The 18630-nt window shown below is 41.2% G+C and overlaps 1 protein-coding gene and 1 long non-coding RNA gene across 9 annotated transcripts in view; one reads left to right on the top strand and one right to left on the bottom strand.

Moving 5' to 3' along the window:
* The window catches only part of LOC147256431 (uncharacterized), a 48075-nt gene that overhangs the window by 8711 nt on the left and 20734 nt on the right, over window positions 1-18630 (bottom strand). For 2 of the 5 annotated variants that reach the window (XR_015117923.1, XR_015117924.1), the window contains exon 3: window positions 15275-15435. This is a non-coding gene — a long non-coding RNA (uncharacterized LOC147256431). Of the gene's footprint in view, window positions 1-72; window positions 451-10371; window positions 10387-14757; window positions 15436-18630 lie in introns of those variants that run through there. The other 3 variants (XR_015117922.1, XR_015117925.1, XR_015117921.1) reach the window with 3 other exon arrangements.
* espn (espin) overlaps window positions 3670-18630 on the top strand; it is a 38319-nt gene continuing 23358 nt past the window's right edge. For 2 of the 4 annotated variants that reach the window (XM_086214383.1, XM_086214382.1), the window contains exons 1-7: window positions 3671-4453; window positions 5413-5606; window positions 13811-13997; window positions 14147-14329; window positions 15325-15456; window positions 16942-17206; window positions 17516-17787. In XM_086214383.1, coding sequence (XP_086070509.1) covers window positions 4154-4453; window positions 5413-5606; window positions 13811-13997; window positions 14147-14329; window positions 15325-15456; window positions 16942-17206; window positions 17516-17787 — 1533 coding nt within the window. In that variant the 5' untranslated portion in view covers window positions 3671-4153. Of the gene's footprint in view, window positions 4514-5412; window positions 5607-13810; window positions 13998-14146; window positions 14330-15324; window positions 15457-16941; window positions 17207-17515; window positions 17788-18630 lie in introns of all 4 variants that reach the window. The other 2 variants (XM_086214380.1, XM_086214381.1) reach the window with 2 other exon arrangements.

The raw sequence follows: 18630 nt of genomic DNA, 5'->3' as shown, positions 1-18630 counted from the left end.
AATATGAAATATGCTTTTTCACAGCAGGATCAGGGGCTAAAGTGTCCAAATCTCCCCCCCCCCCCCCCCCCCCGGAAAAAATAGGTGCAAACACTTAGTTTATCGCTATTTTCTGAGTTGGTGCTTTTCTCAGCAGCAGTCTGTAGACGAGCTGTCCCCAGCCGAATAACGGAAGGTGGGTCGTTCCGAGCAGAACAAGAGAGCACGATCAAAACCGTCCTGATTTGAATGTTCCCGCGCGGCAGCAGATGTGACCACACAATGGAAGGGGGCCCACGCCTTGAATAATTGAGTGCAAATTTGAATAACTGTCGCATGTCCGACGCGTGCAAGAAATATCCCAGCTTTCCCAGGCTTCCCCCGGCTGGAAAACCGTTGGCAGCCGCTTTCCAATTCAGTGGAGATTTGGCTTCTCATCGGTTGAAGCTGTGGGAGCGTCAGTAAGGAACCCTGGGAAAGAAGAAAAAAAAACACCTCCATGTCATACAAGACTAAACCCCATAGAGCCTTTATGATCGAGATGCACCTTAAGACTCGCGCTGGCCTCCTGTCTGGACCTCTCCAAGAGAAAATGTGCACATAGCAACCGTCATAATTTAAAACTCCGGTAATTTAAAGCAACGCAACAATATAATTTAGAACTTAAAAATCTGTAAAAACGTTGGACTTAGTAGTTCATGTTTGTTCATGTATTTTTTTTAAATATTCTTTTAAATGAGTTTGTTCTCATTTTAAGAGAGAATACGGGTTTCCACGCTTGTGTCGTGAGGCCAAACTGAAAAACTAAATATCCATGCTTTCTATTATGCTACAAATCTGTTACTGAGCTGGGTTTAGAATTTGTGTGTAGAAAATAATATTTAATTATAATAACGATGATAATAGTAAAATAATAATACCGCTTACGAGTCACTGGTACATTTTTTTTTTGTCTTTACATGAGACTATTGCCGTGTTCCAGGGGAGATGCGTTGGAGCTAATTCTGGGCTTCAGTCTACTTCATTATTCTTCTCGTACTGCTGAATCTCTTTGGGGAGGTTTTTTTTATTATTATTATCATCATCATTATTGTTCATGTCCTTCAGGGAGTTGTGCAATTAGTCCATCTACCCGTGGGAATTCCCTCCCCAATTGGCGCGTGGTGTCTATGACAGTTGAACCGGTGCAACAGATGGGCCAGAGAGGCACGCGCCGAGCACGAGACTCTGTCCATTATTAACCCCCCCCCCCCCCACCACCACCACCACACACACACACACACACACACACACACACACACACACACACACACACACACACATCTTGCAGAAGCCTCTTCAGGAATATGAATCCTGATATGGCAGTGTGTGACCTGATGTGAGGCTGCAGGTTTTGTTGTGGTGGCGATGGAGATGAACCTTTAAGAACTTGACATGTTCTCTGTATTTTATAGAAAATAAAGAAATGAGAAATAACAGTGAGCAAGAGCAGGCAGGTTTGTCATAATGTCCTCAGATTTTGGTGTATAGCCTTGCTTGAAAGCAGTGACACTGCTTTTTGTTTTTTGTTAAAAAAAAAAACAGTTTATTATCTGAAGCGGTTATTTTTGCCCAAACCTTATGAGGCCTGTGGTTATGGTGATATGGTTACAAGTGCAAAAGTGTGTGATATTTCAAACAGTAAAAACACACCTTGACCCCTCAAAGCTTACTGAATGTTTCCTGCCACCATTGAAGGTCACTTCAACATCTGGCTCAGCCTTCCTTTATAAAACAGTTTTATGCTCCGAAGGAAGGAGGCCATCATGTAAAAAGCATCACTGTTGTCCTGCTGCAAAGGTAAATCCTCCCGCTGCGAGGATTAGAGTTGAGTTTCATGGAACCAGCTTGAGGAGTTGATTCATGTATAAATGGGGGTTACAAAGGGCTGTTTGGGATGCACAGAGTTGTGTGTTTGTGATATCTAATCAACCCAAATTCACATGATTGAGGCGGACAAAACATTAGGAACACTGCTCAGTAGGGTATGGTTAACCAGCACAGCCTCAAAAAATGTCAATTAAATGAGTACATCCGAAAATAGAGCATTATGATCTTTGGTAAGGAAGGATTAATCCCAGGGCCTGTAGGCAGATGCATTAGCTTTCATCTAAATTAAGCGTCATGAAGGCAGCGTGGCTCAGAGGTAGAGTGGCCATCTAGAACCCAGAGGGTCACTGGTTCGACCCTCACTTCCCCCTGTGACCATGTCGAAGTATCCTTGAGCAAGATACCCCTAATTGCTCCTGATGGCCCTGCGACGGACCAGCAACCCGTCCCTTAGGACTGCTGAGGCTGATTACTGAAGTGATGTAAAAAGCAAAGTTGTAAATGTACATAACAAAGTTGCTTCAAGTTGCCCTGAGACCCTGGAAACTGTATGTTGCGGCAACAAAGTACAGGCCATCACTTCCAACATGTATTACTACGCATAAATTATTGAAATTAAAAGGTTTCCTTCAACAACTATATATATATATATATATATATATACATATATATATATATATACACATATACATATATACATATATATACACATATATATATACATATATATATATATACATATATATACATATATACATACATATATACATATATACATACATACATACATATATACATATATATACATATATATATATACATATATATACACATACATATAGATACACACATATACATATTTGTATATATATATACACATATACACATATAGATACACACATATACATATACAGATACACACACACACATATACAGATACACACACACACACATATACATACACACACACACATACATACACACACACATATACATACACACACACACACATATACATACACACACACACACATATACATACACACACACACATATACATATTTGTATATATATATATTATATAATAAGAAACATGTTCAACATTGAGTGCTGCAAACAACACAGCTCAGAGATTGTCTGTAACCTCCCGGCGTTACAAAGTGACAGGAATATTAAAATGATTGGAGCAGTAAGCCTGGATATAAACCTCTGTTCCAGTTGTAAATGACCATGGTAGGGCTGCATGATTATGAAATAATATCTGACTCAGATTATTTTGACAGATACTGCAGTTGAGATATGATTTAGAACACTAGAGGGGATGTTAATTTTCATATCATTCTCTTCATTTTCATTGAAAACCCTCCTGAACTGGTAATACTGGGTGTTTTGTGGGATCTACAATCAGGCAAAGGTGTTTTAAGTCTGTAGAATGTGTAGGATGGACATCTCCGCAGCGTATAATTTAATCTACACAGCAACATTTTAAACTGATCAAAACTGCTTCTAATTTTTCTTCTCCAGAAACTCAGTTTTACAAAAAGGCCACCAGATGGACCTGTAGAGTGGGTGAAGTGTGTGAGAGTGTCCAGCCATGCTCATCTCACTGTCACATGCAAAATTATAAGCGGTGAGGGTGTTTATGCGGGTCCAGTTAAAGCTGCGAGAGTTTATAGACATACGGGTCTATACTCGACCGACACCCACCACCACAGTTGTGTAACGTTCTCTGCTGGACTACATTCGGGGGTTCTGACATTCTTGTACTGTCCCTTTAAATTCTGAGCCGATTTTCCAGAGAGCAACAACCTGTAACAGGCTCAACGATCCTCCCCCTGATGGATTATTTAACAGGCGCTCAGTCCCACGTCGCCATCTGTTAAAGGAGCAGCAAACCAAAAAAAAACAACAACAACAAACACTTACGGAATATTCGCTGAAGCCCGTAACAGGCGGCAGCTCCACGGAAACTAACCGATGAACAAACGAGTGTAAGTGAAATAGTTTGAGGAGCGTGAGAAGCGGCAGCGCAACAGGTGCTCAGCATCCTGCCGGCGGACAGCTGAGCCTCATCGGGCAAAACCTAGACTGTAGGTTCGTTTATCATTCAGTGTCACTTCAAAATGTAAAAAAAAAAAAAGAAAAGAAAAAAAAGTCTTATTTCAACGTTTGCAGCGCGTGAATGGAAGAGTAACTCTGTGTTAGAGGACATGGGGCGACATTCTTTCTAAATTCATCTGATGAACCGAGGCTTCAAGAGGACAATGTTGAGTGAGTCTCCGCGGTGAACCGAAGCAAGTCAACCATGGTGGTGGAGTGGGACCGGACGCTGCTGGCCGCGAGGCAAGGGGACATACAGACCCTTAAAGTGCAATTAGCGGCAAAGACTCTCACCAGCGCCGTGAAGGATGTGCTCGGGGCCTCACCGGTCCATCACGCAGCCCGAGCCGGGAAACTGACCTGTCTGCGCTTCCTAGTGGAAGAGGCAGAACTGCCGGGCAATTGCCTGGCAAACAACGGGGCGAGCCCGGCTCATGACGCAGCAGCCACCGGTAACCTGGCTTGCTTACAGTGGCTGCTGACCCAGGGTGGATGTCGGCCTTTGGTGAGTGAGATGAGTTGCTGTAGGAGGCATGTCATTCAAGTTCCTCTGAGCTCAAGTGAGGTGAGAGCAGCGGGTCATTTTGGCTCAGTCACTATGTGTTAGAGAAATAGATAGATAGATAGATAGACAGAGAGATAGACTGATGAATGATATAGATAGATGAATGATAGCTAGATTGATGACAGACAGACAGAGAGAGAGACAGATAGATCGGTAGCACCAACCACGACAAACAGGAATGAGGACATCAAATTACACGGAAAGGACGTTTAAAACTTTACTCCACTGCGTCATGTTGGCATGATAATGAAGTATGCAAAACTGGCTTCACAAACATCCTCCTTATGTGGACAGCAACTCCTCATGAAGAGCACAGCTGGAACCATACGACTCAGATCCCTAATTTCCATGCTCTTTCTGGGAAGATGCAAAGTATTCACCCAAGGGTTATCTTGTAGCAGACGTTTTGAAGGAACAGTGAAAGCTGTGCTGCAGGAGTGTAACATTCACGTGCATCAATACCAGAATGCGAAAACATTGTGACCATTAAATTTTACACACCCATTAAGTACACTACCGCATGTACAGAGCACATTGCCAAAGCAACATCAACACTTTTAGGTAGTTTAGATAGCAGGGGTACACTGGAGTTTCACTCTACAGACAAACACCATCACCCTTAATGTCTCCAACTGAGGTTTGTGTTTTCTTAACAGACATGTTTAATATGTCTTTACCAAGAGATTTGATGAAATATTTAAATTAGTCTTGTCTGTTTGAGGCAAGTCTGAAATAGAGAGTCGCATTAGCTAAAATGTGTGCATCTTCGTGGACACCAACCACTTGTTTGGATGGTATTTGGCTTCAATGATTATTCACTAAATGTGGCTGCAATCATCACTCTGTGCTGCCTAAGAATTCTCACACCAAGCTCTGTGCTCACTACGACTGCTTTCTAGGACAGGGACAGTTCTGGTGCCACCGTTCTCCACCTTGCGTCGCGCTTCAGTCACCATGAGATCACGGAGTGGCTGCTGAAAAATGGGGAGGTGGACCCCGGGGCCGCCACCGATACAGGAGCCCTGCCTGTTCACTATGCTGCTGCCAAGGGAGATCTGCTCTCACTCCGACTGTTACTGGGGCACAGCCCAAAGTAAGAACCACATATTAGTTTTGTCTGTGCATGAATGTATAAAGCTTCCTGCCCATATGCCAGTGCAATAACTAGCAAGTAAAAGAAGTTGTAGTTGACTATAAGCTGTCTGTCAGGTTTTCACAGCACACCTGCACCTCCTCAGCTAATGATTCCTGTAGCCTGTTGAAATTTCATTTGGTGATTTTATCTCTAAAAAGCAGCTCACACTGATTCAAAACCAACCTTATGTTTTATCAAATTTCAAATGACGACAACCAGCACATTTATTAGCAAGTCAAAATGCAATTTTAAACAGCTGCACTCACACTTTCAACAGCTGGAATATCAAATTTAGATTAGCAATCATCATTACTAGAGTTTTTTTTCCATTATATACATCATCTTTCAGCTATTTATCAAGTGCAACCATTCAGTCCAAGCCACAGAAGTCAGCTCGTATCAACCGATCACCTCCATCTCTTCCTGTAGTGATGCCACCACAGCTGTATTTAAACAGTCTACCTGGCATTAACTGCTCACTGAGATCGCACGAAACCATCCAGCTCCTCTTTTCATTGTTGTACACGACTTTCTATTTTCCCCTAACAATTTTTCTATTAGGAAATATTCATCATTCATCTTTTTTTGTTTAAAGGTGTAGCGTTTGTAACTGAAGATGTGGGTCAATCCCTTCAATTTACATTTCACTTAGTTTGCAGTGAAGAAGTCTGACATTGAAAAAAAACATTAAACTCTGCCATTTTATGACTCTTGTGACTACTGACGCCTCATCAGGCCATAGTTTAAACCCCATTCAGGAGAAAACCTGGTAGGTTTAGTTTTAATACAGCCTGCTACCATAAAAGCTGCCCGTCTTAAACATCTGGACTCCACTAGTGCCATCTCAAGGAAGCACGTGTGCAATCTAATACTTACATTTTCCAATTGCAACGTGTATTATTAAACAGGTGTGTGTGTGTGTGGGGGGGGGGGGGGGGTGAGTGTGTGTTTGTGTGATAACCACTTGATGGATATCATCCCTAATCAGTGCGGTGTCAGACCCACCCATGCCTTGCAGAGATAACACCCACTCATATGGACTGTTTCATTGCCATGGACATGGGTATCGTCGTACATGGTCCATTCTAAGATGCAAAGCAGAGAGTAAACACCAAGCAACACCAGACGCGCTATGTAAACAGTGACCAGGTCATTCGCAGGGCAGATGTTATGTGGCAAAAAGAAAACCAGGCTCACTACATTCCCCTTCCAAGTAGCTCAGTCTTCCTACACCAGAGGTTGATGTAGCTAAACGCTAACTACATCTGATGCATTAGATGATTGTTTAATGTAAATCCTGCCAACATACCTAGTCATGAGAAATGAGTTTCAACCTGTTTGACAACAAATAAAAGTGATATGCGGTGTTTGTCATTAGAAACAAATCACACTCAGCTATTGTAGACATCAGCTTCTGACATTAGCTGCAAAGCATCAGCTTATGATGAAACAAAGCTATCATGAGTGGATCTAACATGTCTGGGAAAAGAGCTTTTTTTTTTTTCGACATTAATGAACCAACATTAACATTCATGCTTTTCCATTGTGTCAAATCAGATTCATATGAATGTCTGGCAACTTCATCGTCAACGTCCATGCGCCACTTGACCACTGCTTCATTGATAAGCTGGTCACTGTTGAGTCCTTCACTTAAGCTCATAATTAAAGTTTCAGGGTTTTCACATCAAATTTATATGAATATCTTTCCCCCGGGGATTTGCATATCACATCACTAAGTAGATGAGGGGATCACCAGTATGTTAATAGGTCCGTTATCTGTGGTCCATAGCCTCTCTGCGTATGTATTACAGTGGTCTAATGTCAGAGACTTATCCTGTTTCTCAGTGAATGTGTTATCTAAATGTCTTCAAAAGGTCACAGTATTACTTCCAGCCACCGCAGTGAAGAGGAGGTTCCTGTTCTTCTCCTAAAGAAAGTGTTTATCTCATGAATCGCTCTGTGTTATAAAGGATCGTTTTTGGATGGCTAGGCTGCATATTGATTCAGTATCCCAAAAAGGTATGTTCATGTACTTTTGAGCATGGAGGTTGGTTGGATTGATTTACAAAAGCAGGAAAGCGTGCAAATCTTTATAATTAGTAATATTCAAGGAGATTTTGCACATTAACATATCTGACTGGGTTTGTAGATGAGATTTTGTTTTGTCAGTATAGCCTCAATAGCAGCAACCCGTATGGTCATAAAACAATGACAGTGAAAGATAACAGCTGGCTTGGTGATTATTCTCCCGGGTGTCTACTTCACACTTCAGCGATGATGATTGATTATTGCCATGCAGGAACAGAAAGTTAATGAATTTATGGCTAGCTAAACAGCCTGTTCAATTGTTCTGCCTTGTATGACCAGAGCAGGCTAGCTTGTCCAGGACAACAACCTACATCCTTTAGCTCTGCACCTCCAATATTTCCTAGTTGCACCCCAGACAGGTGCACAGTTGCTGAAAATTTAATGAGCCCCAGGGACACGGTATATAGCTCCCTGATAGTTGGCCCCAGTCACCCCCCCCCCCTTCCACCCCTCCCGCTGTTGCTGTGAACCACCATCTCCACGGCGACACACAGTAGCGCCAACCTGCGATAAGATAATGAGGAAAACAAATCCGTTTGAATAGACGGGCTTCTTTCTAGTCACTAGCCTCAGGCTTTGTTTAGAATGGAACTTTGCAGGAGGGAGATAGCTTTCTTGTTTCATGCTTTAGTAGGAGCTGCACATTTGTATCAATGACTTTTAAGAGGTGATTTGAGGGCTCAGAGTTTGTTCTAGTTGAGAAATTACAAGAATAACCTGACCCCTCTGTTACATCACACCCTTAATAACTGGCAGCCTAATGACTGGAAAACATAATACTTACATACCCTAACAAGCAGTAAACAAGCATCTCCAACTACATTTGATGTCCTTTTCGGACTTTCCTGTTATATTATTACAAACTGTGTAACTTCGATGGACACATTGAGCCTCTTTTCATATGGATCAATGGTTTCTTTCAAACTGTTGAGGTCCTTGAAGGCTGGTGAGTCAAGTTTGAGGGTTAGGCTGTACATCTTTATCTAATCCCTCAAGTTCATTATGAAAACAGAAGGTTGGCCTTGAATAGTCGTCGTGACATTGACACTGACACTGCATTTAGAACAACTAAACTTACTTGATATCACGGATGTCCCCACAACACTGCATTACAAGATGGTGCTGGCGTGAAATGTTAAAATGAGTTGTCAGCCCTCGCAATGGGAAGTCAGTTAGGATCCTGTCATGGTGGACAGACAAAGTCCCTTGTTCAAAAACATAACACTATGAGCTATTTTGTAGTTAAAAAAAAACTTTCAAATGTAAAACTGCTTCTTAAAGTTAGTTTGTGAAGCAATAATTTGATGGTTGATTGTACTCAGATTACAACAAAAAAAAAAAGTTGGAAAAACATCCTGGCTTTCATTAAAGATGTGGACACTGTGTGGTAAAGCCTTGTTTCCACATAGGGAAGACTAGTCCTCAAGTCCAACTTCTAATTGAAGCTTTCATGCTCTCAGATGTTTGTGAAGCTCCTTCTGTAGTTTTGGTCTGGTATTCGCCTGGAATATGCTGGAGAAAAAAAACCTTTTTGGTGGATTTTGGATAGAACATGGACAGTGTGGTTGCAAAAATAAGCTGACAGGCTGAGAAAGAGAAGGCTAAAATGAGAAAATAAAAGGCTTTTGCTTTCGCTGATCCAGTTGTTTCACAGTTTTTCTAGCCTTTCTGTAAATATGATACACGTCTAACTCTTATTGTGGCACAATCTGCATAGCGCCAATGTGACCCTGTCACCAGACATTATGGTGTTTGATTTATAATCCACACGAGAATCACCTATCCAATATCCAAACCACCAAGGGGCTCATGTGCTGTGCCTTTGCTGATAGCCTCAGTACACAAAAGTCTGAATGAGTGAGAGAGGGAAAGAGCAAGAGAGTCGACAGACGGGTTATGTAATCAGTCAGCACAGATTAAGATCTTTGGCCAAACCATAATTCCAGCATGCATTCGAGAAGGGTAGACCCCTGTAGAATTAGGTTATTCTAGAAATATTAACGTGAATTTCCTCAACCTAAAAGAATAGATCTGGTTCCAAGACAACACCTCATCATGGACGCAAAGCTTTGACTAAATAGCAATGTACAGTTCCACATAAGACAACGAAGTCCTGTATGGACATACACAGCTGTTTTCAAAGTGATATAAAGGGAGAGGAAGGTTTCTCAGCCCATAACTTAAATCATAGTTTAATGATTGTACAAGCATGATTTCTGACATTGCATCTAGTTTGAAGTTGACTGTTGTTCAGCATGAACAAATGTATAATAGAAACTTGAAACTTCCAGTTCAAGACATTTCTAGGAGTTATACTTTTGATTCCAAAAAAAGTCATTCATTCAGATTCTGGAATTTTCAATGAGGGGAGGACAAATAAATGTAATGATAAAGATTTTAGGGAAAAAAAATGATTTCCAATTTTCATTTATCAGGATCCATTAACAGGGTTGTATAAGTCGTGCTTTATTAGTAAATGAGTTCATGTCATGGGGTCTGTGATACCCTGCACCCCTCTTGCAGTCTACAAAATAGGTGAACAAATCATTTTTGAGAAAAATCAAAGTGATGGATAACATAGGTGCCAGACCCAATAGCAGTGGCCCCAGTCTGGAAGTTCCCGCTCCACTCCATGTACTTCAGCATGCTCCTGCACAAAATAGGCTGTGTGTATCATGACATTTAATTTGTAGTCTAATATATTCATGGAAAAAAAGATAATCCATCTAATTTGTAAACCTGAGTCCATTGTCTGATCTGTTCAGGGGGCATGCGATTGCCTGTCTTTGCTGTGAACACCCAGGTCAGAATGCTTTCTATGAATAAAACCAGAGTATTTTTCAGCCTGAAACATGCTTGAAGGGTATCATTAATGATAGAAGAAGTGTTACATGAGCACCGTAAGTCACCCTGATGTTTATTGTGTGTCAGTGGAGCAGCTCACATAAAGGTGAAATCAGTTTTGTCTCAAGGTTAGACTTGTTGAAAGTCTATGTTGTTGTCTGACTGAAGTAAATCATGGAGAGTAAGGGGTAAAATAGGTGAGAGTTTCACCCAGAAAAAATGGCTGAGCTGTACAAATCTCCTTAGTAACTTCTTCCTACAAGTTGTAAGAGACCACTTCTGTTCTCTTACCGGTTTAAACTCGGAAAAAGTAATCCAACATGCCATTCTGTAAAGTTTCTGGACAAAGGGCCCAAAGTATGACAAATGTACACTTTGTAAGAGTGTTGTTGATAAATCCACAGACATTTCATTCTGAAAGTAGCAGAGCACATACTTTTCTCCAAGTGGAGAAACAGCAAATCATCAGATAGTATTTCAAGTGCTTTCCAAGTTGATCACAATTGGATACAGCACATTTTTGATGAGCTTCAGTTGGAAAGTGTCTCACTTTTCTTAATCTGCGGTATAAGTTGACTGTCCTTGTGCTGTTTTTAATGACTGCAGCCTCAGAGTGAAGATCCTGATATGAGCAGTACACTTTGCAAGTTGGAATGGGCAGGAACTGCCAAATTTGTTTGTGTAAGATACGAATAGTTCACATTCTGAAATATGGCATAGACTCCCAACAACTTTCTTCATTATTTAGACAGACCAATCTTTATCAGCACGACATCAATTACAATGCTTGTAATGAAGATAACCTTGGCTGTTGTTACCGTAGGCGAAGGCGGGGGTTGGTGAAGTGAGCTGCTCTTCACTTCACTGGGAATATATCAAATATCTGCCACTTTTCCTTTGAGTGACAAAGTGATTGACGTGGACACCACATGCTAGCTGTTTTGGTCACACAAGGCTAACCTCTTTCTCAGCGCCATGAAATCTATACCTGTTCTCCAAAAGCACTTGTTTATAGAGCTGAGTGTTCCAGCCTCTTCACCGCGGAGAGTTGTGACAAAAGGTGGCGTGTTCCTCGTTAGAATAGTATCCGTCTTACTCCGGCACACATGGCTTAAACACACTGGCTGTCACAAGGTTTGGGGCAAGGATTCATGACAAATATAAGGTTCTCTCCAGTGTGCAGGTGAACTTCATCCAACTTTGGTTACACTCGTGAATAATGAACCTATTTACTTAATTCATGATGACAGAACTGCACATTCCTGCCTATTCTTATTCTCCCTTGATCACCCAAATACTTCAGGACTAAATCTATGCCCCAGGCTTATCTGACCACATTCTTTTGGATCTAAAGAACTTGTTATTTTAAGAGCGGTCAGAATAGAACATGACTGATCATAAGCAGCCTTGTGGACTAAAACACACATCCTGATTTAGCAGTAATGTGGGGTCTTTAGTAAGTAGAGCTTTGGCCTTAAGGCGCATCCTTTCAAGGGAAGTTTGGCAGGGTAATGTTTATGTCTGCCCCCTGAAGCCCCGCCTTTCATTTGCCTCACTGTCTCCTCACCCATTCAGTGGCAACCAAAGCAAGTCGGGCAAAGCCACTGGACTGATAATCCTCTTAGGAGACTCATTGCTCATTTGTCAGTGTCCAAATAAAGCCCAACCTTATAGGATTTAGTTCTCGTTCACTCCCTGACCTCCCGCTGTGACTGACAGGATCTGGGACAAGGAGAGATCCAGGTTCTATATGACCTTATAGCATGGGGGGCTGGCGAGAGGCCTTGTGAAATAAAGTGACCAGGATTCGACTTGGGATCACTGCTGTCTGCTCTAAAAATAGCTGGATATTGAAAGGAGACCTGTTTTCCTGGCAAAGCTACCCGTTATCTTCAGACATTCACAGTCCCTGATCAATCTGTAACTATCTCTTCATTTATCACATGTACTCTTGTTTTCAAGTGAGTAGAAAATATATAAATAAACGAGTGCGTCGAGCAAACATAATAGGGTCTTTGCCCTGGAGTACCTCCGGGCTCAGGCCCTCATAAAAATGTCAGTAAAATGACTAAAGTTGTGCTTCTTATTTGAAATTCAAGCTTCATAACAAAATTGATATTGTTTCTCCATGGTCGAACATATTATCTTGTGTCGAAACAGCAGTTGTTTCCGTTGTCACAAAACTCTGAGTAACTGCAGTATCTGTTGAGTTGTACCTCAACCTGTAAACTACAAAGACTGGTTGGGTCACAACTGTCAAAATGCTGATACAGAATATTTTCCAAAGAACATTTAAAGTGCAAGTTCTCAGAATCAAATAGTGGTTTCTCATTGCCACGCAAACTGTAATTATAAATAACACAATGCACAAGGTCACATCAGCAGACATAGAATGGCCTCTGTGTCTTTCATCAGCCTCTGAACTAGTTTTGCATCTTCATTTGAATCCCAACGCCTGTTCTTCGGTTTGCTAACCTTTGAGAAAGACTGATTAAATTTTTTTTTTCACCATGCTTTCTGTATGTTAAAATTATGGATTTGGTTACACTTCTATATTGTGCAGTGAGTATGTCGGCGGGTGAGAGTTTGTGTCAAATCAAACGAAGCTGTCGAACATTCACCAGAGTTGATGAATGAAACATTTCACTGAGGTTTAAAGCCAATTTTGATTTGGGGGTTTTCAGCTTTTTCATGCAAAACCTGTAGCAAGACGATGAGAGCAGACACACTGATCTGAGGGAGCTGCAAATTTCAGGGTTAATGCTCTGTACTTTCACCACTACAAGTGGCCCTCTGACATGACACATTGTAGGGCTGTAACTAAAAATGTTCATTAATCAGATGAATATTTGATCAATTCATTATTTTTCCTGACCAAGAGTTTAAAATCTAATGGGAATGCATTTTTATGTAGGTATGATATTGATGTGCATAACACTCTTAAAAAGCTAGAGTCATCAAATGTTGCCATTTTTGCTTCAACTGAATACGAATGAGATTGCCAAGTAATATACTGCTGATTGACTTAACTGACTTTGTTAATAGATTAATCCCTTACGTCACCAATCTGGTTTATTTGAAGCAGACATGTTTAATAACAATAGGTGGACATTTAATTGAAAAATGAAGCATGTAGGCATTAAGACTGGCTTTGTTTCCATGCAAACATTTAAGAGACAAAGCCATCTTTTAAATGTGGTCTCTACGTTCTTGATTTTGCTTCACTACAGTGCTGTCAACGCCCAAACTAAGAATGGTGCCACACCGCTCTACCTGGCTTGCCAGGAGGGTCATTTGGAGGTCGTCCAATATCTGGTTAAGGACTGTGGAGCTGATGCACGAATTAGAGCCAATGATGGGATGACACCTCTGCACGCAGCTGCCCAAATGGGCCACAACACTGTTATAGTCTGGCTGGTATGTTGGAATGGATAACACCTTGAAAACAGACCACTTTTTGATCCTGCAGAACATTTATGATAAATGCTAGTTTCACTCAGCTTTTTTTTCCCCAAAAGTTCTCATGAATTATTTGTGAACAAGGACTGCAACTTGTATTCTTGCAGATGAGTTTCACAGAGATCAGCCTGACAGACAGGGATGGAGATGGGGCCACGGCAATGCACTTTGCAGCCAGCCGAGGTCACTCGAAGGTACTCAGTTGGTTACTGCTACATGGCGGCGAGATTGTGACTGACAACTGGGGAGGGACCCCCCTTCATGATGCTGCAGAGAACGGTGAACTCGAGGTGTGTGTTCATGTCATTATTGTATTTTTTTGTGCTCTGAGTCAGACTTTAACAGTGAAAAGGAATACTGGTAGTTCGATAAAGTTGTTCTTTCTGGTGCTGAACGCTACTACAAACAGTGAAGAGAGTAACTCTTTTTCTCGATAAAAAGGTGCTGCCCAACTGTTACTGAGTTTAACTGGTCTTTGACTGTTTCAGACAGAGTAGAAATCTATATGGTTGTCATGTAAAGGGTTCCTACATAGACCTTTTGATGTATGATTACAGCTGAGTATTGGCAACAACCTCAGGATGCGATACATATCAAAAACTACCGAATACAATTTTATCTTGATGTATTGAAATATAATATCAAAACTAATGGCTGCAATATCTATGTAGTATCAAGAAAAAAAGAGAAGTAATGCTGTGTTGATATTATTGCCCAGCCCTATTTTTGATTGGTAAATTTATTGATGAGAGCGCAGAAATGCAGAGTGTAGTTACATAGGCACATTACAGTCAGTAAGAGGATGATGATGATGATGTCGATAGCTTGTGTATCCATACTAGGTTTCAGACCATCCGTTTTGAATAAATGGCCTCTGGTTTGTGGTTTTGCCTCAAATGCAACCCACTGCTTTGACTAACATTTTACTGTAGCCAAGTCTGGTCAGTTCGCTTCGTCAGCACAAGCTCGATGTATGAAACACACAGATAAAACTTGATATTTTCATTGAAATGGAACGGTTCCGAGGTTTAATCGACCCAAACCTTGACTCAAGAGTTATGTACTGGAAAGAGCACTTTTAGGAAGGGAAGAGAAGGCTGAGTTACATGTCCTCCTCTATGGAGAACAATGATTTCATGCAGTGTTGAATTACTGAAAAAAGCATTTTCAGAAAGTTGACCACAGAATTTCAGCTGTCAAAACTGTGGTCCCTTTCTGAGTCATTAATTACTCACTCAATAGTTTAATCATCAAATTAATGTCTCTTCCTTGTGTGCCTCCTCAGTGCTGTCAGATCCTTGTGGTCAACGGGGTCGATTTGGGCATCAGGGACCAGGATGGTTTCACTGCAGCAGACTTGGCAGAATACAATGGACACTCCCAATGTGCAAAGTACCTGCGCACCGTAGAGAACATGGTAAGAAACACTGCTGGATGTATGTATCAAATATTACCTAGCTTCTTTTCTTCCAACCTATAGCTGCTAATACTCAGCTTGCTTCTTCTTCAGAGCTATTCACAAAGCTGCCAGAGGCAACGTTTAGGAAGGGACTAGGAGATAGTGTGGGTTCGACTTTACTGCGATGAACATCATGTTTCACCTCAACAGTCACATGTTGACAGTTGATCTATCTGTGGCCAGAGAAAATATTCAATACACAGCAGTGTGAGGAACTAATATAACTGGAGAGATTGCCCTAACTGGGCCAGTCAGCAACCAGGGCTGAACCTCACTATATGATTTATATCATGATGTGATTTTACCATGATATATTGCAATACTCGTACATGTTATTGAACAAGATGTATTTGTACATCAGTGTTGACATTTTCACTAAATTATGTAATCACATTACATTGATAACTCAATAGACAAATTGAGTAAAAATTATATCGATCAAAACGTCAGTTCGTGATGTTTTTATTGCACAGCCCATTTAACAACCAGCCTTAATTTTGTGACTATTATTTTTAACCAGCAACTGGTTCTTTGTGAACCCTGAGACCTGTAAGGTTCCATGTATGACAGTCATATGTTCTGCACTGACAGCTACATTCTACGTGTGTGTGTGTCTAAGAAACACACATGTACAGGCAATAACAAATTGAATATTCACATTATACCTTTTACAGACTAATTGGGCCAGTGGGAGCGCAACCAGTCACAACAAGGCAACATAAAGTATTTGTTCCTTACTATTCAGAACAGAGCACACAAATGTAGGACAGTGTTCCCTTGTTTGTTTTCTTCCACTTCATCTAGCTAAATTCAACTATGAATTAATATGTCTATGTGAGTGCCTACATGAAAACTGTATTCAGTAAAAATGATATTTTTGATATTCTTATCAAATTGTTACTTAGTTTATTCCCCGGTGGCAAAATGTAGCCTTAAAAAAAACAGTCTATGCCCCCTGCAGCAACAAAGTAGCGGACGCTGAGCCAACATTGTCCCTCGACTAAAGTCATTTTCTCTCAGCTAATTGCTTGAGCCATTAACATTTGACATTATGTGGTTCCTCACTGCTCAGCCCACCAAAACCCCCCAGTGACCAGCAGAATAATAGGTCTTCAGCACATCAGTGTAGGAGAAACATATTTCACCCTCCTGGAGTCATTCCCATGAGGTCACTCAGTGGGAAAAGCAGAGGGCCCCAGAGCCTTTTTGATCAGCTGTGAGATGTTTCATTACTGTGGAATAATTAATGTTTGAATCTTGTTCTCCTCATAGAGGTCAATGGGGACTGAGAGGTCGTGGGATCTAAAAATGATGAATGAAAGAACAAATTATTTATTTATTCTTTTTCGGTCTAAATGACTCAAATATTTATGTAATCATAAACTGATGATTCAAATTTGACAGTATCAACAGTGTAATGATGCTTAATGAATCTTCTGGCAGAGCGTGGAGCACCGTGTTTTGTCTCGGGATCCCTCAATGGACCTTGAGTACAAGCAGCCAGAGTACAAACAACCAGACTCCGGCCTCTCGTCTCCAAACACCACCATGCCCCCTGCAAGTCAGCCAGCACACTTTGACATCAGTTCGCCGTCTAGCTCCCTGTCCAACTACGACTCAGCCAACTCCAGCCAGTCCAGCACCGGGGAGAAGAGGAGCAGCTTAACAATGTCCAGAAGCCCACCTGCTCAGCTCAACACACACACAGGTCTGCAATGGTGGTGATAAAAATAATAAGATGCTTAAGATGTCTTAACATTAATTGCAAAATAATACACCATTTACTTTCTAAATATAAGACTGAGAGGTGGAACCTTGACAACTTGGATCAATATAAACCACAGGTGCCATACTGTTGCTGCACCCTAGTGGTGTAAGTGTGGATAGATTGTTCAGGACAGATCGACATGAGGGGAACTGGCATGTTTCTCATTCATTTTTGAATGCAAAGAAAAAAACAAATTGTGTCGGAAAGGAGTATTTTTGTTCACTTAACTGGACTGTGTCTTTGCTACAGGTGCATCAGAGTCAGCCATCTCTGACATGCAGGCGTACATGGACATGCTGAACCCTGATATCGACTCTGACACATCCAAGACAAATGAAATACCTGCCACAAAGTTACCGCCACCACCAACCTATCCGCCCCCACCTCCCCCGCAGTCTCCCCCACTGCCTCCTCCACCCCCAAGCTACCCAGCGCCAAAGCCCCCTCGGGAGCCATCATCAGCAGAGTTTCTGAAAGTGAAAAGCAACTTGCGCCATGTGGAGAACAGCAGCAAGAAGGAGGTAGGTAACAGGGATACAAAGATATCATTTCTTAGCAATTACATTTGGCTGTGGATTCGTGCTGGTTCATCACTTATTGGTATAATAAACAGACAGTAGTATTAGAAGAAGTAATTCCTTCATTTTCTTATATAGAATGATGAAGATGTAGACCAAGCTTTTATGAGCATGACAAATGACGTGAGGCAGTCCTAAAGAAATAGGATGGCAAGGGTGTTTGGGACACTTTGGTCATTAGATGCCATGTCCCATTGTGCCTCGTCAGTCGGGCTTTTGCTTTTGTGTATCAGCAGCGGCCACAATGATGATATTGTGTTAGAATTGGCTAACGAGCCTAACGAAGATGCTCATTAACGAGGCAGGCCTTGGGGTTGACACACTGTGGATGCTGTGATGGGTTTGATCCTAATTTAAGTAATTAATCTGGCCACAGATCACTCAAAAAGTTTGCTTAAAGAGGTGACAAGAAGCAACAAAATAGCTTCAACTTGAGTTCCTGCACTACTTCTTCTGCTAGTTTATTACTTACATTAGTTTGTAACTTGTTTTTAAGGAAAATTTTAATTACAAGGATAACTCATCAGAAGAAGTTAACAAGTCGCTGTCCCCTTGTATGAACAAGATGCTTCAGTTTCTGCCACAAATGTGTACTTTGGTTAGGTCTGTCTTTACATGAATCCCCTGAAGTACAAGTTAAAAACTGAAGTTTCAGCTGAATGACAAGATTGTCACATAGGCACTTCGCTTTACATATAGATATATTTTCTCTTCAGTATGTGTGTGTGTTTTTTAGCGTGTATTCCCATGTACCATCGGCCATGTGGGGGAGAGTTTTTAATTAGT

The sequence above is a fragment of the Aulostomus chinensis genome, chromosome 9 (assembly GCF_037954235.1).
Source record: "Aulostomus chinensis isolate RoL2024-O1b breed Wild chromosome 9, RoL_Achi_v1.0, whole genome shotgun sequence".
Classification (NCBI taxonomy): Eukaryota; Metazoa; Chordata; class Actinopteri; order Syngnathiformes; family Aulostomidae; genus Aulostomus; species Aulostomus chinensis.
The sequence above is the reverse complement of the archived record's forward strand: the minus strand, read 5'-3'. Positions and strand labels throughout refer to the sequence as shown.